Source organism: Schistocerca americana, chromosome 3, assembly GCF_021461395.2.
Source record: "Schistocerca americana isolate TAMUIC-IGC-003095 chromosome 3, iqSchAmer2.1, whole genome shotgun sequence".
NCBI lineage: Eukaryota > Metazoa > Arthropoda > Insecta > Orthoptera > Acrididae > Schistocerca > Schistocerca americana.
Genome location: NC_060121.1, coordinates 225,283,713 through 225,306,277, shown reverse-complemented (window position 1 = coordinate 225,306,277; position 22,565 = coordinate 225,283,713). Strand labels below are relative to the sequence as shown.

Here is a 22,565-nt window from a genome sequence, read left to right as displayed (position 1 = left end):
CGCGGCGCGTTGCCGATTCCCGTAAGAGTTCGGGCACTGTTTGTGCATTCGCACAGAAGAAGAAGACGGTCAAGTGGCCAGTGAGTCTTACCATCTTAGTATATATATAGTTAAGGCTCACCGGCCACTTGACCGTCTTCTTCTTCAGTGTGAATCCACAAACAGTGTCCGAACTCTTACGGGAATCGGCAACGCGCCGCGAGTAATGTACAATGGGCGGGGGCACTACGAATGTAGTGTGGGACAATACGTTGAGAATGTGGGTTTGCGGGAGGCGTGCCAGAGATAAATCCCTGCAGTCGCGCTATCCTCTGTGTCCTCGGTGGCTCAGATGGATGCCGGCACGGTAGCTCAGCGTGTTCGGTCAGAGGGTTAGCTGCCCTCTGTAACAAAAAAAACTGAGTTAACGGATCAACAACGAACTTAAACGGATGTCTTACGACGTCCGCCACGAGCGGATGCAACGAGCAAAAGTGAACAAAATGAGATTTTTAAAAAAAAAAAAAAAAAAAAAAGGATGGATAGAGCGTCTGCCATGTAAGCAGGAGATCCCGGGTTCGAGTCCCCGCTGACGTATGTCAACGCCTGTAAGCAGCTACGGGTGTTCATTTCATTGTAATTTCATTCTAACCAGCTGCATGGTCACCGATGGTATCTGTCCGAAAGAACAGATACCATCGTAGTATATACAAGTTATGATTACCTACGATCGCGCGCTGAAAATAATGCCCTCCGAATTTTTTATGCGAACACTCAAAGCTTTTCAAATAAAACAAACGGTGTTAATATTATACACCATTATTCTTCATGTCCACATATTTATTTCCGAACATAGTTACCCTTGCGACGAACAGATTTCCCCAACGACAGAACAGTTTGTTGATACCGTCACTGTAGAATGTTTGACTTTGTTCATGGAGCCACAACATCACATCTGTTTGCATCGCTTTATCACTGTCAAAGTGAAGTCCTCGAAGATGTTTTTTAAGTTTTGGACACATGAAAATCGGATAGGGCCAAGTAGGGACTGTATAGAGGATAATCGATGACAGTGAACGCCAGGCTTTGGATTCTTGCAGATGTCGCGGCGCTCGTGTGTTGTCAGACATTGTCATGATGAAGGAGAGGGTGGTCCATGTATGGACGAATTCTTCGAATTCGTACTTCCCGTTTTGTGGGGGTGTACCACGCTGTTTGTCACGCGCCGACGTAGTTTCATTACTCACTGTTATGGTAAACGTTACATTTCGGATCCCTCTGGCGGCAAAGGGTTGCAACTTGCGTCAGCGAAGCGCAGAAGTCGACCGAGTAGTATGACATGTAAAACCTCAACCGATATTTAGAACAGAATAAAAAATTCGGAGGCGTTACTTTTGAGCACGCCCTCGTACATTCACAGTTGTCATGAGTACCGACACAACAGAGATAATGAAATTACAATGAAATCCAGACCATTAGCGGCTTACAGGCGTTGATAAATATCAACGGGGACAGTTGAAAATGTGTGCCCGACCGGGACTCGAACCCGTGATCTCCTGCTTGCATGGCGACGCTCTATCCGACTGAGCCATCTCTTTTTTATGGTTCAAATGGCTCTTTTTTATTATTGTTATTTTTAACCTCATTTTGTTCGTTTTCGTTCGTTGTATCTACTCTGGGCGGACGTCGAAACACACCCGTTTCAGTTCGTTGTTGATCCATTAACTCAGTTTTTTTGTTACAGAGGGCAGCTAACCCTCTGACCGAACACGCTGAGCTACCGTGCCTGCGCGGAGCCATCGACGACACAAAGGATAGAGCGTCTGCAGGGACCTATCTCTGGTACACTCCCTGTGAGACCCACATTTCCAACTTACTGTCCGAAAGAACAGATACCATCTTCATACAAATAAGGCTTACCGGCCAATGATCTTCTTCAGTGCGGATGCACTCACATTGCTCAAAAATCTTACGGGAATCGGTAGATTGAATGCCGCGAGTAATGAGACGCTTGCAGCAACCGCAAATTAAAATTCACGCTTTGTGCTTAAATTAATTTTTTTTATGTATTTATGTTAAATCGCGAGTGCTGACCAGTGTATGACTTACTTTCTTTTTACTCTTTATGGCTTTGTATGAACCAATTCCACTGGGGTCGGTAAACAGATACAGAGAACTCTAGGCCTTTGTCTCTGACGTCATTCTGTTGTAGAATTTTAGAATGTGTTTTATGCTCGCATAATATGACATCTCTGGAGAACGAATATCTCCCTTGTAGGAATGAACATGAGTTATGAAAATACCGATCGTGTGAAACGTAGCTCGCCCCGGTCGTCCATGCCGAAAGCAGTAGACACTGGTGGCCGGTCGACGCTGTGTTCCTTGACTTCCGGAAGGCATCCGATACCCTTCCACATTGCTAACTGATGAACAGAATATGTGCCCACGGAATATCAGACCAGCTGTGCGATTGCATTGAAGCGTTTCTAGCAAACAGTACCTGCCATTCTTGGAGGAGAGACATCTTCAGACGTAAAAGTAGCCTCGGACATACACCAAGGCAATGTTAGAGGACTATTACTTTTCACAACATGACCTAGTGGGCAATGTCAGAAGTTCTGGGAGGCTTTTCGCGGATAATGCTGTTGTATACGGAAAAGTCGAAACGCTAGAAAATTGTACCGAAATGCAAAAATCTCTGCAGAGGACCCACGCATGGTACAGGGATTGACAAGTGACCCACAACACAAACATATGTATCGTATTACTCATGATAATACGATTGTAGAATAATCACTAGAAACAGTCACAGCCACAAAACTATCTAGAAGTATGCGTACTGAGGAACTTAAAGTGAAGCGACCATATAGAACTAATCACAGGTAAGACTGATGCTAGAGATTCATTGTAAGAATCCTCAGGAAGTGTAGTCCACTCATAAAGAAAGTAGCTTACGAAACACACGTTCGAGGAATATTTTAAATCGCTCGTCAGCCTGAAATTCGTACAACATAGGATTCATAGAGGAAATAGTGAATATCCAAACATAAGTGGCGCGTTTCGTCACAGGTTCATTTAGCAAACACGAAAGCAGCACTGAGAAGCTCAGCCAACTCAAGTGGCAGACACTGCAAGGGATGTCTTCTGCACCAAGAAGTGGTTTTACTGTTAAAATTCCGAGAAGCGCACTTTCCGTGAAAGGTCAGCCAGTATACTGCTTCCTCTCACGTAGTATATCTCGCGAAAGTACCATTGAAGTGAAAGGAGGGAGATTAGAGCTCATATGAACGGTTACCAACAACAGTTCTGCTCGAGAACATTCGCGATTTTAAACAGGAAAGAGGAGAATGCTAGTGGTACGCAAAGTACCTCCCGCCACAGACCGCTAGCTTACGGAGTATAGATGTAAATGTATATGAGAAAGATATGGCTACGGATTGTGGCTGTTGCTGGATCGTGATGTAGAAGGTGACAGTTGTTTTCGAAGTGCTGTAAGTTGGGCTGGTAAACTGTCAACAGTCTTCTTGTTGCCGCTGCGAATTTCACCGATGAAGAAGGGTCAAGGATGATAGAGGAAGATAGCGGAGGAAGTAAGATTAGAAAGTACTATTTGGATCCGTCAAAAGTAAGGGTGCAACAATGATGGACAAATTTGGAAAAGAGATTGATAATAAAGAGACTCTTAAGATAGTGTGGAAGGAATACTTCGGGCACGTGCTAACTCTGAACGGATTTGGAAATGAGGATAATAGGCTAAAGCAGGCAGAAGTAAACTCTGAGGGGAAAAGGACTTTACATGGAAAGAAACGGAAATGGCGCTGGACAAGATGAACGGCACGAGGTATGAACGAAGTAAGCGTCGAAATGGCAGTAAAGAGGTTGAAAAACAGTGGGTTAATCGTCTGATGACCGTGTTGTGGATTGAGAAGAAGATTGGAAGAGGGCACTAATTGTCCCTATATTCAAGAAAGAGAACAGGAAGGATTGTAGAAAAAAATGGTTCAAATGGCTCTGAGCACTATGGGACTTAACATCTATGGTCATCAGTCCCCTAGAACTTAGAACTACTTAAACCTAACTAACCTAAGGACAGCACACAACACACAGCCATCACGAGGCAGAGAAAATCGCTGACCCCGCCGGGAATCGAACCCGGGAACCCGGGCGTGGGAAGCGAGAACGCTACCGCACGACCACGAGATGCGGGCAAGGATTGTAGAACCTACAGGAGAATCACACTATATCTTACTGTGCCAAGGTATATGAAAAGATCGTCGAGCATGGAATCTGAACAAGGTCCGAGAAAAACAGAGAGGAACAGCATAGTCTCAGATCTTGGAGACCTCATAATTGCAGCGAGCGCCACTATGAATTTGGGGAAGACCTTGTCATGGTCTTTCTCGATATAGAACAGACATTTGATAGCCTCTGTAGAATAATGGCCTGGGAGGTACTAGGAAAGAAAGGAGCGGAAAAAGAGAGAGTAAGCAGAGTGGAGGAGATGTACTGTGTAATTCTGAGTTTTAGAGAGTGGGAAATGAAAAGACGGATTGGTTCCAGCAAACAAGTGTTGTGAAGCAGAGCAGTGCATTGTGAAATTTAAAATTTTCCCGGCGAATTAAATACACGAAGAGATTTCGGGATTGCTGCTGGTCGTGAACTTTACTCCACGATATTTCAACTGGACACCTGCCGGTCACCTACAGGTCAGCCATCGATGATTGACGAAGACGCTCTCCGCTCCACCTTATATAACGTGCTGATAGTATTGCCGTGCATGCGTCCTCTTATTATATTCTTATGTCCCCCTTTTTTATCGCTTTTTATGTGTGTCTCTTCATCTTTTTATTAGAACTGTCGTTCGGCTGAAGAGCGGCTGCGCATATGGAGCTATGGGTCTGGGGAATGAAATCACAATAAAGAAAAAAAAAGCGTCTTCGTCAGTGCTCGATGACTCACCTGAAGATGACTGGCACGTGTACAGTTGAAATATAATGGACTGTAGTTTACGATGACCGGCTGCAATTCCAAAATCTCTTTGAACAGGGCAGTGCATTGTCTCCTCTCCACTTTATTGTCGTCTTTGATGAATAAAGAGTAAGGTGGCAGAAAAAAACTGGAGAAGACAAGACGAAAGCAATGGTGTTCGCATATGAGGAAACAGAGATTCAGGAACAGCTGCGTGTTTGTGAAGAAACTGTGAGACAGTATGACATGAAATTTAATGTAAACAAATCTGAGATCCTCATTACTTTTAGAAAGAAAGATAAACCAACTAGCGGAATAAGGGTTGTAGGTGAACAGTTGAAGGAGGTGGAAAGTGTCTAGTACTTGGGAAATGTGATAGAGGAAAATGGAAGCAATGAGAAAGAAATCAGCGAGCGTGACAGACAGGCAGAAGAATTCCTGCGAATTGTTAACAGCCTGCTTTGGAACAAAGATGTCCCACAAAAAGCAAAGAAGTAACATTTGGAAGTTACTACAATCGCATTGCTGACCTATGTGTCTGAACTATGGGTAATGAAGAAAAAGATGCTTGAAGACAGATGCAAACCAGTCCCCGCATTTGCTTCATGACCAGTTCTAATAATTGCTTTATGTCAAGTTAGTTTTTCTCCTGGGGTGGTGGAGGGGGCGGAGGGCACTATAGTTTGATAACCACAAAAATGTCCGTTTCTATTGTTCTTGTGTACAGAGCACACCAGAGCAATCCAGAACGAGTTTGCAAGTCTCTCGCTGCAGCGCAGTTCGAGGAACCTACAGCTGCCCTCTTCGCACAGCTGACGAAGAGTGTAGTTTAGGCCCTCCATTCGGCTCCAGACCAGAAGGCCCCGATCAGTTCTCGGAGTTCTTATCGACAGCTACACTGAGCCCCGAGGAGTGAGGCTAGCTGTAAACTCCCATTAATCTCCAACAAGACGCTAGAATGGTGTCAGATACCAAGCGACAAATTCAGTTGGCGCCGACGTGAGCAACCAATTGCAGATTACAGACAAATGAAATGAAGTTCCTCAGAAGTAGGTGGGAGTAAGAAGAAGAGTCAAAGTGAGGAATGAAGGGTAAGGGAATTAATGAAAGGGGAACCCTTGCAGAGCATGATAGCAAACATCAAGTCTAAGATGGTATGGGCACTTAAAGAGAATGGAAAACAATAGAATTCCCAAGAAGATACATGAAATGGAGATACGAAGGAGAGGAAGACCATGGGATGGACGGCTGAAACGTGAGAAGACCAAGGGATAGACGGCTGAAACGTGAGGAGGAATGTGTTGAAAAAACCTTCGAGGACTAGATAAGAATGAATATAAAAAGACTGTGGAAAAAAGGACGATATGGCGAGGCTTATGTTCCAGATAGACCCAGCTTGGGCCTGGAAACTATTCAAGATGATGATGATGACGGAGTGGAAGGGCGGTCTTGTAAACACGCCGCGAAGCTTACCTGCAAGACCTGTTGCTGACGTGACTATCCATCCCAAGCTGTCACCCATTGTTGACTACTGGGTCGCAGCTGCTGAGCGGAGAAGTCTTTGTTTATGTGGCAAATGTGCGAAAGGCTAGCCCCACACTTCTAAGGAATGGGACTGAGGCACTGCCTTTCTCTTATAATGAGGCAGATACAGCGGTCCTTGGAACGAAAGGACTAGGAGGAGGAGGATATTGGTGTTTAACGTCCCGTCGACAACGAGGTCATTAGAGACAGAGCACAAGCTCGGATTAGGGAAGGATGGGAAAGGAAGTCGGCCGTGCCCTTTCAAAGGAACCATCCCGGCATTTGCCTGGAGTGATCTAGGGAAATCACGGAAAACCTAAATCAGGATGGCCGGACGCGGGATTGAACCGTCGTCCTCCCGAATGCGAGTCCAGTGTGCTAACCACTGCGCCACCTCGCTCGGTGAAAGGACTAGTTGTTGGAAGTAGTTCGAATGTTGGACTCATGATGACCCGCCCTTAAAGAACCAAATTTCCACTCGGTGTGTACTCTGGGAGGAAATATCCACCAGGGGCAAGCGGCCTTCGCGGGAGCAATTGAGAGAGCACCTTACATTCAGCTGCAGTTGGTTGCTCACGTCGGCACCAATTGCGTTTGTCGCCTGGTATCTGACACCACTCTCGCTTCTTTCTGGAGACTAAAGGTAATAGTCAAGACAGCTAGCCTCACTCCTCGGAGCTCAGTGTAGCTGTCGATAAGAACTCCGAGAACTGATCGGGGCCTTCTGGTCTGGAGCCGAATGGAGGGCCTAAACTATACTCTTCGTCAGCTGTGCCAAGAGGGCGGCTGTAGGTTCCTCGAACTGCGCTGCAGCGAGAAACTTGTAAACTCGTTCTGGATTGCTCAGGAGTCCTCTGTACACAAGAACACTAGAAACGGTCACCCATCCGCCTACTCCCCCACCCCAGGAGAAAAACTAACGTCACATAAAGCAATTACTAGAACTGGCCATGAAGCAAATGCGGGGAGTGGTTTGCGTCTGTCTTCAAACATTTACCAGCTCAGTTCTTTCAGCATCTCTGTGATGTTCTTTCACGAGTCAAACAAACTTGTGACGTTTCGTACAGCTTTTCTCTGTATCTGTAAGCTATCCCGTGCTACTCCCATCTGGTACAGATCTCACACACTTGAGTATTATTCTAGTCGGATCGCACGAATGTTTTGTACGCAGTCGCCTTTCTAGACCGATTGCATTTCTAGTACTCTACCAAAGAATTGAAGCCTGCCACCTGTCTTAACTTCGACTGACAAGGTGAGTCTATCTGATCGTTCCACTTGGGTGTTACACCCACATATTTGAATGACTTGACTGATTCCAACTGTTTCTCGCTCATTTTGTAGTTATTTTGTGATGTGCAAAATTTTACATTTCTGAACGTTTAATGCAAGGAAGTTGCCAACTTCTGCAACGTTCTGAAATCTACTAAGATATGATTTAATATATGTGCAGCTCTTTTTAGACAGTAGTTCATTATATATAAATGTATCACTTGCAAAAAGTCTAAAGCTACGGTTGATAGCGTCTGCAAATCATTAATACACAACGTGTATAGCAAGGGTCCCACACACTTCCCTAGGGCACATCTACTGTTATTTCTACATCTGTCGATGGTTCTCCATCTAAGATGACATGCTGCATCCACCTTCTCAAGAAATCCTCAAGTCGGTCACAGAATTCGTTTGATACCCAATCCGACTGTATTTTTGATAATAAGCTTAGGTGTGGTACTGAATCAAATCCTTTTCGGAAGTCAAGAAATACTGCATCTGCCTGACTGCCTCCAACCGTGGCATCCAGGATGAAATTTGAGAGAAATACGAGTTGGGCCTCACACGGTCGATGTGTTCGGAATCCATGCTGTTTGACATGTAGGAAGTCATTCTGTTCGATGTATCTTATTGCATTTGATTTTAGAGTATATTCAAAGACTTTGCAACAAAAGGTTGTCGAAAATATTGGACGATGGTTCTGTGGATCACTTCTGTTGCCCCTCTTGTAGAGAGGTGTGACATGTTCACAGTTTTTTGTTCTAGGGATCTGTAGTACCTAATGGTTAAAAGAAGGAATAACTCAGCTGCAAATTTATTATACAATATGGGATTCCATCGGGGAGGTTTGCTTAGTTTTTACGGTTTCAGCTGTTTCTCGTTGTCGCTGTCGCTAGTATCTGTTTCACTCATCTTTGTGCGGTGCATGTTTCTAGCAGCTGTTCACCTAGATGATGGTATATATGGACGTGATCAACTATCTAGTGTAACAAGGAACATGACTCATCTGACCAGGCGACAATTTTCCATTGAACCAAGATCCAATGTCGATGATCCCACGCGCATTGAAAAAAAATTTAGACGATGATGCCATTGTGTCCACAAGGGAACACTTAGGGTCTTCTGCCGTGGAGCTCAATTTTCAACAATGTGCGCTGAACGTAGCGCTTCGGAACACTTGTGTCTGCACCAGTGTTGTACTCTAGCGTCGCGTCTGTCACAGACCGCCGCTTGTCCTGCTTCAAAGACCGGGCAGACCTCCGACCCCCATATTCTGAGATGTGGCGTGAATTTCTGACACCTTGTCGCCTACTCGTAGGCGCTCACAACAGTAGCGTGCGGACAACCTACCAATTTCGGAGGCTCCGTAATACCCGTTGGCAGCGCCGGACAATAACGATCTGTCCTTTGCCCAATTCGCTTATGTCAGTGAATTTCCCGTTTTGTGGCCCATGTCATCCTTAGTGACGTGTCGATAGTTGAGGTGGCCCATAAAGACAGACAGACAGACATCTACAAAAGGATAACACATTAATGAGGTTATTTACAATATGTACACATAATAATTAAGATACGTGTAACTTGAAGTACTGTAGGTCCTTTTACAGAGTTCTGTACAATAAGAGCAATGTTCTTGATAGTAACATATAGTCTTGAATGCTGATACAATCACATAAGTCACTGGTAACTAATATTGCTTAGTAGCATCATGCTGTATCGATATATTTTCCTCAGTGCAGTCTTCCGCACTACACTTAATGTGTCTGTAGATTGACAGTTTGGGGCGTGAAGGTGAGTGTGGCTGTTTAAAAAAACGCGCCAACTTAAAGTCGCAGTCAGTGGCATCACGTGACTTTAGCGTCCTCTGGCGGTATGTCAAGGTGTTGATTCCATTTTAGGATATAGCCATCTGGAAGATTCGTATTGTAATTAGCAAACAATGTTTCTATAACCTGATTTGGAAACAATATCTTAGAGTACCATCTACCGAAATATTTAAAGTGTTAAAATTTCTTACGAGTGACTAGTTGAAAGACTCGCACCAGGTCATTGAGCCACACAAAATTACTGTTATTTATTAGCCTTTTACAAATGACAATATCATCTGGGAACTATGTTAAAGAGTTACTGCAGTTGTTGATTAGTTATATGTGAAGATTGTGAGTTCCAGAGGTACTATCACATGTTCCTGAGTCGAATCAAATTTTATGTTCTCTCCTGAGGACGAGGTTTTGTCCGGAAAGCCGTACTGAATCCTGCCAGGTACATGTCTTCGATCTAGTCATATGTTTGATCTGAAATTCTGTAAGAGTACGCTGTATTAATTAATCGATAGCGTAGGCTGTATCAAAAGCGTTCTGTGATGGAAAGTAGGATAAACAAATGGCGAGAAAATTGCATCTGGTACCCGCAGAAGAGCTACATGAATTTAAAGCGTAATCGCTCAGATGTCGTAATGGTTTGGACAGGGATTCTAACTCACGCGAGGTCGTCAGCGCCGCTATTATTTCAAGTCCATCCTAATATTCACAAACCTTTCTCGAATTTTTCGGAGATCCGTACTTATACGTTTACAGCAAGAAGTTAGCAGCTTAATCTGCTGCTGAAGGGATCGAAGTATTGAAATATTTTGTTAAGAGTTATGAGACTGTAAATATTTTTTTCTAGCGCCAGAGATATGCGCGATGTGAATTTTCTTTCCACTGTTCTTTTATCGACAGCGTATTCTTTAGACGAAAACGTTATTACATAGCCCAAACAAGAATGAAATTTTTACGAGGTGGCACTTGATTCATCCAGGCTCGTGCATAAAATCTTTATTCATTTATGAAAAAGTTATTGTTATCGATTATTTACGCTGGTGTCCAAGAATAAAGAAACAAACGGAAATTTTGCAAGGCTGCTTTTGTATTTCAGCAAAACGGTAAAAACAGGTGATAGTAAAGTAGAAACAATATAAATAATACAGAACGTAACCAACTGTCACATGCAGAACGTTAGACAGAAATGTTCTTTTTTTCCAACGTAACGGATTTGAATACACATTCCGACAATTGATGAATGTTTTTCCACCTTAACGGATTTGCTCACACATTCCAACAATTGGTTAATGTGTTCAGTATGTGGTGTGAGCACCTCTGGCACCAATACAGGCCTGACAACGATGGGGCATGCTGTGAATGATGTCATCAGTCTCATGTTGAGACAATAGCGCTCATTCTTCCTGTAGAGCTGCTCGGAGTTTTGGAGAGTGGTTGGCCGATGCTGACATGATGCAAGCCATCTCCGCATCCCAGACATGCTCTGTGGGATTCAAATCGGGAGAGGGAGCAGGCCACGCCATGCCCGCAGTACCTTCCATTTCCAAGGAAACAACAACCACCTATGCTCTATGAGGTTGGCCATTATCGCCCATCAATACGAAGTCTGTGGTCAAAGCACGTGGCAACAACCACAAATGAGGTCCCAAGATCTCGTCACGATACCTGATAGCAGTTAAAGCTTGCCAATTCACCCATGTCATTTCATGACGAGGGGTTCGAGTGGTCAAACTAATCCCTGACGACACCATTGGGGATTCTCCTCGATATCGGTCTCTTTCCACAAGTTTGGGTCCCGAAATCGTGCTCCACGTTCCCTCCACATGCGAATGCTTGGAGAATCACTCACCAGATGAAATCGGGACTTATCTGTAAAAGCAACATTGGCCCACAGTTCGATCGCCCAGGTGGCATGTTGATGACTCTACTTTGGACGTTCCCTTCTTGAAAACGCCGCAGAGGCAGACATACGGCAGGTATCCGACAATAAAGGCTACTCGGTGGTGGTAAGTTCCTACGGGACCAAACTGCTGAGGTCATCGGTACATAGGCTTACACACTACTTACGCTAAGGGCAGCACACACACCCATGCCCGAGGGAGGACAGGACCTCCGACGTGGGAGCCGCGCGAATCGTGGCAAGGCGCTTGACTGCGCGGCTACCCTGCGCGGCCTTCTGCACACCGTTTGCCTCGATACAACACGTCCAGTGGTGCTGCGAGCTCAGATGTCAGTTGCCGTGCAAATACTAAGACGGTACTGTCTTGCTCTTAAAGCCAAATAACGCTCCTTTCTTTCTCTTGTTACACGTGATCGGCGCTGTCCTGGTCTTCTGGATACACTTTCTGTAAACTGTCGCTACGTCCGAGAAACAACAGAACGGCTCACATTAAGCCATCGGGGCAGTTTACGACTGTCCTGCCTCCTTTCTTTCTATGGTCCACACCGCAGAGTGTCTGCTAGGCGTCTTCACTGTGCCATACCGTCCGTGACTGTACACAGCAATTGTGGATGTGGGGCTCTCCGGCAAACACTACCTCGCTTCGTAGGTGACTTGACGTCTTCGTTGGCATGGTTGTCCGCCAACCAGAATGCCATCTTCCGTGTAGAACACGATCGAACCGACATCTCGTGTACTGTTTGTATGATTACATCCTGAATTAAACACGAGACGGGAAAACAGCGGTTTATTGCTTTAATTTTGGACACCAGTGTATTTAGAATGCTTCACGGCAATTAATCTAGACTTTTAGTTAACCGTTGCAGTAGACATGAAGCTCAGAATTGTCTTTCTGACTTTTTTTAAGTATAGAGTAAAGCTCCAAAGATTACTTATCTCATACAGGTCCAGAATACATGAGGCTAATTGAACGGAAAATCTGGGATAGTCAACTACAGACAAATCGGAAAGAAGTGTCTGCTTGTCACTTCTATTCAGGAGTGCTGTGTACTGATTGTCCAGAATTTAAGAGAGTTACGACAAAGGAACGTTGGTGAACAGGACTATTCACGTATATTGACCATTGCTGTTAACGTCAGAGAAAGCCTTCCCTCAAAACCATGTCATGTGGAATAACTTTGTGGAACAGTACCACAACTAGACACTAAACAGCTAACCCGATCATTGTTTTCAGTTCCAGTTGCAGGTTGCCTATTTAACGGCTTCCAGGCGCAATAAAAATTTGATTTTTTTACGTTTAATATTGCTATTGCCTGAATTAAAATTTTAAATTTCTGTTATAATGTGGGCATTAGGAGGTAAGACAAGTACACTACTGGCCATTAAAATTGCTACACCAAGAAGAAATGCATATGATAAACGGGTATTCATTGGACAAATATATTGTACTAGAACTGACATGTGATTACATTTTCACGCAATTTGGGTGCATAGATCCTGAGAAATCAGTACCCAGAATAACCACCTCTGCATGTAATAACGGCCTTGATACGCCTGAGCATTGAGTCAAACAGAGCTTGGATGGCGTGTACAGGTATAGCTGCCCATGCAGCTTTAACACGATACCACACTTCATCAAGAGTAGTGACTGGCGTATTGTGACGAGCCAGTTGCTCGGCCACCATTGACCAGACGTTTTCAGTTGGTGAGAGATATGGAGAATGGCCGGCCGGTGTGGCCGTGCGGTTAAAGGCGCTTCAGTCTGGAACCGCGTGACCGCTACGGTCGCAGGTTCGAATCCTGCCTTGGGCATGGATGTGTGTGATGTCCTTAGGTTAGTTAGGTTTAATTAGTTCTAAGTTCTAGGCGACTGATGACCTCAGAAGTTGAGTCGCATAGTGCTCAGAGCCATTTGAACCATTAGATATGGAGAATGTGCTGACCAGGGTAGCAGTCGAACATTTTCTGTATCCAGAAAGGCCCTTACAGGACCTGCAACATGCGGTCGTGCATTATCCTGCTGAAATGTAGGGTTTCGCAGGGATCGAAAGAAGGGTAGAGCCACGGGTCGTAACACATCTGAATGTAACGTCCACTGTTCAAAGTGCCGTCAATGCGGACAAGAGATGACCGAGACGTGCAACCAATGGCACCCCATACCATAACGCCGCGTGATACGTCAGTATGGCGATGACGAAAACACGTTTCCAATGTGCAATGTGCGTTCACCGCGATGTTGCCAAACACGGATGCGACCATCATGATGCTGTAAACAGAACCTGGATTCATCTGAAAAAATTACGTTTTGCCACTCGTGCACCCAGGTTCGTCGTTGAGTATACCATCGCAGGCGCTCCTGTCTGTGATGCAGCGTCAAGAGTAACCGCAGCCACGGTCTCCGAGCTGATAGTCCGTGCTGTTGCAAACGTCGTCGAACTGTTCGTGCAGATGTTTGTTGTCTTGGAAACGTCCCCATCTGTTGACTCAGGGATCGAGACGTGGCTGCATGATCCGTTATAGCCATGCTTATAAGATGCCTGTCATCTCGACTGCTAGTGATACGAGACCGTTGGGATCCAGCACGGCGTGCCCTATTACCCTCCTGAACCCACCGATTCCATATTCTGCTAACAGTCATTGGATCTCGACCAACGCGAGCAGTAATGTCACGATGCGATTAACCGCAATCGCGATAGGCTACAATCCGACCTTTATCAAAATCGAAAACGTGATGGTACGCATTTCTCCTCCTTACACGAGACATCACAACAACGTTTCACCAGGCAACGCCGCTCAACTGCTGTTTGTGTATGAGAAATCGGTTGGAAACTTTCCTCATGTCAGCACGTTGTAGGTGTCGCCACCGGCGCCAACCTTGTGTGAATGCTCTGAAACACTAATCATTTGCATATCACAGCATCTTCTTCCTGTCGGTTAAATTTAGGGTCTGTAGCACGTCATCTTCGTGGTGTAGCAATTTTAATGGCCAGTAGTGTATTACAATTAGAAACTGTATTGGCCTAAAGGCATCGTAACTCGCAGCGCACATTTCGTTTTTGAGTCATTAGTTTTCTAATTGGTTTGTTGCGGCCGACCACGAATTCCTCGAATGTTTCTGCCGTCCGAAACTTTCCATCTTTGGGCAGCTCTTGCTATCATCGTACTTAGTTATTCGCTGTATGTATAACTATACAATTTTTACCCTTTACAGCTCCCTCTAGTTCAATGGTCGTCTAACAGCGTCCCGTGGGCCGCAGGCAGCCCGAATCAATTGTTCGTGCGTCCCGCGGTTCTCGGGCGTAATTTATAGTGATACGAAACAAACATCTAACATCCGAATCGAAAAGCGTCAACTACTGTTAAGAGCTTCTTAAGAGTACTCAGAAACAAACAAAAAAACTTACAGAGACAGTAGTATTTTAAGATGTGCTTAATTTTAACTGACGTCGATGAATTCGGCCATGAGATAAGTAAAATTGGCCACTTACCACAGTGGCAGAAGAGCAAGCAGCGCGGCCACTACGGGATTGAAGGACGTGGCAGGAGGAATGTTTTACTGTCGGTCTTCCACACTGACAACTTACTGGCATGAGTGTGCCTCGTACCGACAGCTGTTATGGCACAAATTTCAAAAGGAATGACCATAGATTGATGAATGCGCATTAGAGACGGTCATCTTCAAATGCGGTACGTATATACAGCAATAAATCCGAAATTAAATTAAGATTTTTTTAATACAGTGCAATAAGTGGAAGAACAATGGTATTGAGAGCATTTAGTAAACATCAGTGGTCGTGTCTCGTATTTAAACGCATTGTGCAATGAAGTATAATTACTATTATTGATCAGTTAGTCACCGAAACAAAACAACAATAATTCGTCAGGAAACAACAGTCTCACAATTTTTGGGTCCCTGAGCGTGGCAGCAATCTGAAATAGAGAAAAGTCGACGCGAAGTGTTCCGAATGGTGCCGGCTTTTAACGATTAGTACTGTACTTGGGCCTGTGGTCCGGCGGCCAACTTATAACGCCCTTACAATGCCTAGTCTATTGGGGGCTCACAACATATTAATATATGTAGTTTACCATTAGTAATAACATCGGTACATATGCGGCCAGAGGTGCGTGCCACAATGTCAGTATTGGCTCCCGAGTAAAAAACTTTGACGATCGGTGCTCTAGTACCGTGGAAGTTATTCCCCGATGTCTTAACAGATGTCCTATCATCCTGTCCCTTTTCCTTGTCAGTGCTTTCCATATACTTCTTTCCTCGCCGATTCTACGGAGAATCTCCTCATTCCCTAGCTTCACTATCCATCTAACTTTCAACATTCTTCTGTAGCACTACATCTCGAACGCTTCGATTCTCTTTCGTTCCTGTCCTACTGTCCGTATTTCACTACCAGATAACACTGTGCTCCAAACGTACATTCTCAGAAATTTCTTCTTCAAAGTAAGGGCTATGATTCATACTAGTAGACCTTTCTTTGCTAGGAATGCCACTTTTGCCAGTGCTAGGCTGTTTATGTCCTCCTTGCGCCGTCCATCATGCATTATTTTGCTGCCTAGGTAACAGAAATCCTTGACTTGACTTCTTCGTGATCCCCAATTCTGATGTTAAGTTTCTCGCTGTTCTCATTTCTGCTGCTTCGCGCTACTGTTGTATTTCTTCTTTTTACTTGAATTACTCATTAGACCATTCCATTCAACAGATCCTGTAATTCGTCATTTTCACTGAGGATAGCAATGCCACTAGCGAGTCTTATCACTGATATCCTTTCATCCTGAATTTTAAGCCCACTTTTGTATCTATCTTTTACGTCTGTCAATGTTTCTTCGATATATAGATTGAACAAAAGGGGTGAAACACTACATCCCTGCCTTATACCCTTTTTAATCCGAGCACTTCGTCTTTGATCGTCCAGTCTTATGGTTCTCTCTTGGTTCTTGTACATATTGTATCTTATCCATTTTTCCCTGTAGCTTCTCCCTATTATTCTCAGAATTTCAGATATCTTGCGCCATTTTACACTGTCGAACGCTTTTTCCAGGTCAACAAATCCAATGAATGGGTCTTTATTTTTCTTCAGTCTTGTGTTCGTTATCAACGAAATGTCAGAACTGCTTCTCTCGTTCCTTTGCCTTTCCTAAAGCCAAACTGATCGTCATGTAACAGACTATAGTCATGCCGTATTTGAGAATGAGAGCGCTTAGTCACTTCCAACAAACTGCATACATAATTTGAACCCTTTACAAATAATTTCTCTCTCACACCCCCACAAAATAATTAAAGAAAAAAATGTTAATTGCTTACTACATTTTAGATTTTCATGGAGTAAAACTTAAGCATCAGCCACGATGTTTCAATATAGTAATTTTTACAATTAACTCCATTCGCAAGAAATTCTGCACTCAGTGCCCACATATTACCACTGAATGTACCTGCAAAATTACGTTATTGCACGCCACATAGTTCAGGAGATATGACGTCATAAACACTGAGATTCATGATAACTTTTGCCTGAAATGGAGCACAAATTACCCAGAATGTACTCATCCACTGTTTGATAGTAAGAATACCTACCGACTTCAAACAAATTTGAAATGCAATTTCAAACCTTTTCTGAACTTTTTCGAGCTTACCTGCTTAAAATGAAATATTTAACACATGAACGTAATTGTAAAGTAATCAGACGTTTGAAGTTGTCTTATAAATGGCAATCCGAGTCCTTAAAAACGTGGGGTTGGGATTACTGCTTGCACAGAAACGTTCAGTAACGAGATTATCTGGTGTCTATCCTCGAATTTCATGTAGGCAACTGTTTAAAAAGCTAGGCATGCTAACAAATATCTTACAATATATTTACACTCTTGTGGAGTTTGTTCTGAAGAATCAGTCCAAAACTGAAAATCATAGCAGCAAGCACGAGTGTACGCGCGCGCATACGCACACACGCGCGCACACGCACGCACACACACACACACACACACACACACACACACACACACACGAGCTGTTGCGCAGATAGTAGCGAAGTGGAAATATTTGACATCCGCCCTTGTGAATTAAAAATGCTGACAGATAATGAAAACAGTTTTAAAAAATTGAAATCAATTTCACTCGTCAGCAGCTTTCGCTCATTGTACGACTTTCTGAATAGATAATATCCGTTTTTGGCTGAGCTGCAGTTATTAAATTTTGTTGTAGAATAAGATTAAAATAAAAATACTGTTAGTTAAACAGCCAGCATGTAGTATATTTTCGATACTAAATTGTATAATAATAGCAAAATTACGGTAAAGACTCGTTTCACAGGATACAGGCCCGAATACGAACCACGGACTCTTGAAATAACTAAACTAAACTAAATCACCAGGGAATCTCGCATATTTCAGCAGACGAAGTGCTTTACTGTGCAGAGGATTGGTAATTGGATTGTTTGTGACTATTTATTAAGAGAATAGATGGGTACCTTCTATCACAGGCGGTTTAACAGTACAGACACTGTCTGTGTCATTTTATGTGTTTATTTGGATTAGCGGATTCGACCTTTGTCACTCGTCATCTTGTAATCCAATCTCTAATTATCACAAAGAACAGATAGTCAGCTGGGTGAAGAGTTAGTTAAGGGGTTAACGGTGGGCTTCGCAAATTCGCATCATACCATTGCGACTAAAATGAGTGGGAGGGTGCCTGTTTCCTAGCGATGCCGATTCTACACGAAGCTATCAACGCTTCTGACGTGTGCTCTCATTTCCGGAGCGTTTCGGGAACTTTCAGACCGATAAAATTTTAATTTTTTTCTTCTATGATGAAATTTATTCAGGTCTTAAGGGGTTAAGACTACAGAAGTTAATTATAAGGAACGTTGTACAAATATTGGCACGTGGCTAACAAGATATTCCAGCGCACTCAAACAGTAATTGTATAATATTTTCATAGTATATAATCAGTTATAACTTGAAAGCAACAGTTAAAACAATGATTACAAGTTATATACGCAAGGAGTTAACGATCTCCTGGTATACAGAAGAACAAACGAAGATAGTCACAAGAGGGCTCCACCTGTAGTAGGATGAATATCTAGCATTGCAGTAATGTGTGTTAATAATTTTACAGGCTTCAACAACCCAGTCGCGCAAACGATAAAAAATAGATATAAGGCCTCCTAGATTTTGCAAAGAAAATAAAGTTCACACCCATAGTAAAAATGGGGTCTAGACGAGACATCACACATTATGTCTTTAATTGTGTCTGACATCGTTCAGAGAAAGGTATTGTCCCAGACGCAGTTTAATATACCGGAATACACTAAAGTAGTTGCACCGAGTAAGGTTGCTCTATGCCACTGTTTTACTCACCGCCCACTTTAGTATCTCTGTTAGCAGCAAAATTTTCCAATTTCCAACCAGTCCCACAATAACGGTGTTTTATGAAGTAGGGAAGACCTTTACTAAATAAAATTATAAATCAGAGACAGAGCAAGTTAAATCATATAGTAATAATGAAATAATTTGTTTCATAATTTTATGAAAACATAATTGAAATGCTTTTAAAATCATTACCGCTTACTGGCCACCATAAACGCTGGAGTGCCCACCGACCACCTGTGGTAGACATTGGATACACCTTTGGCAGAAGGAAGAATCGGATCTCCATACAACCAAACACATTATCGTGGTCTCTCTTTTGAAAGAGCACTGGTGATTTTCTTCTTTATCCTTCCCTGATCCGACTTAAATGACCTCCTCGAAACGCCAAAAAAAAAAAAAAAAAAAAAAAAAAGGGAAAATGAAGGAAGATTATGGTTTAGCATCCCGTCGACACTGAGGTCATTAGAGGTTGTGCACAAGCTCGTAATGTTTTAAGGGCGGTGAAGGAAATCGGCCCTGCTCTTTTCTAAGAAACCATTCCAGCATTTCCCTGGAAGGATTTAGGGAAATCACGGAAAATCTAGATCAGGATGGCAAGACACAGATCTGAACCGTCATCCTCCCGAATGAGAGTCCAGTGTGCTAACCACTGTGCCATCTCGACGCCTATGCGTTATGGATTGAGTGAGATTGGTGCTGAGTTGCTGAGGCATTCTGCCAATCGTAAAGAAGGATAACCGTCATCTCCGGCACTGTCATGGGAGGTACTGGACAACACTGCCCAAGCATGTTAATCTGAGACCACTCTTCCATTTGTTCACAACGTCCTGAACGAAAGTTCCATGAGTCTGAAGCGGCAGAAGTAGGTCGAATTAGAGACACAAATGTTTTGTGTCTGGCTATTGCTGACAGAATAATACAGTAGCTGTGTTTGCAGTAGCCATTACAAAGTGATTCTCGTGGTGTGTCATGCCGGATAAGAAAGCATATGTATAGTGCCAGCACTGTGTCAGAAAAGCGCAGCGTGTTCCCCCTGCAGCCCAACTTATCCCATGCTCTGCGTTTGTTCTGGAAGTCAGTAGACGGAGCTTGCTTCCTCCGCTCTCCACACACACACACACACACACATATATATATATATATATATATATATATATATATATATATATATATATATATATATATAGTTTCGTCAGTATGTACTGTACTTCGTCGATTCACCGCCATGATTTCATACGGGATACTCTACCTGTGCTGCTAGAACATGTGCCTTTACAAGTACAACATGTGGTTCATGCACGATGGAGCTCCTGCACATTTCAGTCGAAGTGTTCGTACTCTTCTCAACAAGTTTGGCCTAACTTTTTGTAACACCCTATATATATATATATATATATATATATATATATGTCTTAGTGTCGTACCAGGGGATGTACCCACCTTCTGATGAACCCAGGCTCGGACGGATTCCCTCCTAGCCTTCAAGCCAGCCATCTACTACGGCAGGCCGTGTCAGTCTGCCACAACAGCATTATGTAGCTCGCCCGCCGGATGGGGATGCTGACTACACAAGGTCGGGCTGTGCCTACACCGACTCAAAGCAAGGCCTCGGCGCTTGTTCGTGGCGTCACGTCAGCTAGGCACGGCGAACGCCAGGTCTGTTGCAGGCATACTCATAATGGTGGTGTCTCCCTCTCTCACAGGAAATTGTGAAACTCTTGGCGGTAGTTGAGCACCACACATTGTTCTGAGAGATTTCTGCAATCAATTAATTGTGCAATTCATTACACTTCTTAACAAATAGTGTACTCCTGAACTTAAATTTCCACCTGTTTTAAGGATTGACATACAAAAACAACTTTATCCTCCAGCAGCAACAGAATTCGTGCTTCTTTACCTTATTTGTAAATCTGAGGAAATTACGTTTGTACTGGGTTGCTTTTACAGGAAACTGTGAACATATTGGTGCTGTTCTTTAGGTATCTTGGTTGACTATGGGGTGAGGGGCACTGAATGTTAATGAAATATCTTGCGATTGTACACGGTGGGGGAGGGGCTGGGGGACAGAAGAAGAGGCAAAAGAGAGATACTTGTTTTATCAAATAAATTTTTTTATCTTATAAAGTTTCTGCTTTCAGTTGCAAGAGGGGAATATTTATCTTTTCTAATGTGGATGTTTAAAAAAGTTTTCGATGTATGAAGCTATTTTGTTTCCTGTTTTCCTTTCGTTGAAAACGACTGTAATCTAATGACTGGCAACAACTGGACATTTACACACGTAAATTAGTTCACATTTCCAGTGACGATGTCAAATGAAAAAAAATAAAAGACACGAGTTCATTGTAAGGGGGTTGGGGTAAGTTTCGATAACAAAATGGATCAAGTAAATATAGTTACTTGAATGTAAAATTTCCGAAGCTTGCAGTGGGGCAAAGCATCTTCTCATATTGATCTACGTTTGTTTCGACAGGATTCAGTAATACAGAACTATGATCTTCATTTGCAGCTTTACGATAGTAAGGAAATCTTTCATCTAAATAAAACTGCAGAATCCAAAACAATACCAAACATTTTGCCCAAAAATATGAGATTTATAGTGATAAGCACGCCCAGGCGTCTCTGCCTGCAACAGACCTGGCGTTCGCCGTGCCTAGCTGACGTCACCAGCAAGCGCCGAGGCCTTCCTTTGAGTCGGTATTGGCTGTGCCCGGGCCGTGCTGAGCGTAGCAGTTGCCGGTGACCCACTAAAATGCTTTCCCGCCATGTCCGTGGGTCGAATTTCACCTTTCAAGTCCGCCAGATGTGGGTTTGAACTGGTCGTAGGAACTATTGGAGTAATAAAGGAATCGCACTGCCTTCAGTTGGTTTCTGACTCACCCCGGCCCACCGTCCTCCAGCGGAGCACACTCGCACCCCATAAGCTAGGTTGTCAGCTAAATAGTGGTGGTGGTGGTGTTGCAGGCCATGGGGTGCGCGAGCAGCGCTCCGTTTCTGGCGGCCCGCTCGCAGAACGGCGCAGGTGTTGGCGTTGGTGGTGATGGAGCTGACGGGTCCGCCCCCGACGCGGGGGCGGGCGGACTGGACCTCACCAAGACGGTCGGCGGCGCCGCACAAGGACTCACGCAGGGGGCCGTGGCCAAGCTGCAAGGTAGGAGGACAAGCCTCACGCTTCATCGCCACTCTCATCTGCCGTGGGCATCATCCTACCACTGTACACTGCAAAGGCACAAACTGGCAAACTGACAATGAGAGAGGGGTGATCAAATACAGTAGTAATCATCGATGTATTCTGCAAAGGTGATGCTTTACAGCACGTTTCTTTTCTTTTCTTTTTTCCTGAGGCATCAATGTTCTGACTGATTTGATGCGGCCCCAACGAGTTCATCTCTTGCGCCAACCTCTTCATCTCAGAGTCGCACTTGAAATCTACATCCTCATTTACTTGCTGGATATATTCACATCTTTATCTTTCCCTGCAGCTTGGCTCTACCCTTCATTCGATCCCTGCGAAACCCTACGTTTCAGTAGGATAATGCACGACTGCATGATGCAGGTCCTGTACGGGCCTTTCTGGATACAGAAAATGTTCGACTGCTGCCCTGGCCAGCACATTCTCCATATCTCTCACCAATTGAAAACGTCTCGTCAATGGTGGCCAAGCAACTGGCTCATCACAATACGCCAGTCACTAGTCTTGATGAACTGTGGTATCGTGTCGAAGCTGCTTGGGC

General features: G+C 43.9%; 1 protein-coding gene across 1 annotated transcript in view; it reads left to right on the top strand.

Annotated features, from left to right (window-relative positions):
- Window positions 1-22,565, top strand: part of LOC124605813 (uncharacterized protein PF11_0207-like) — a 281,675-nt gene that overhangs the window by 53,616 nt on the left and 205,494 nt on the right. The window contains exon 2 of the mRNA XM_047137721.1: window positions 21,796-21,982. Coding sequence (XP_046993677.1) covers window positions 21,799-21,982 — 184 coding nt within the window. The 5' untranslated portion in view covers window positions 21,796-21,798. The remainder of the gene's footprint in view (window positions 1-21,795; window positions 21,983-22,565) is intronic.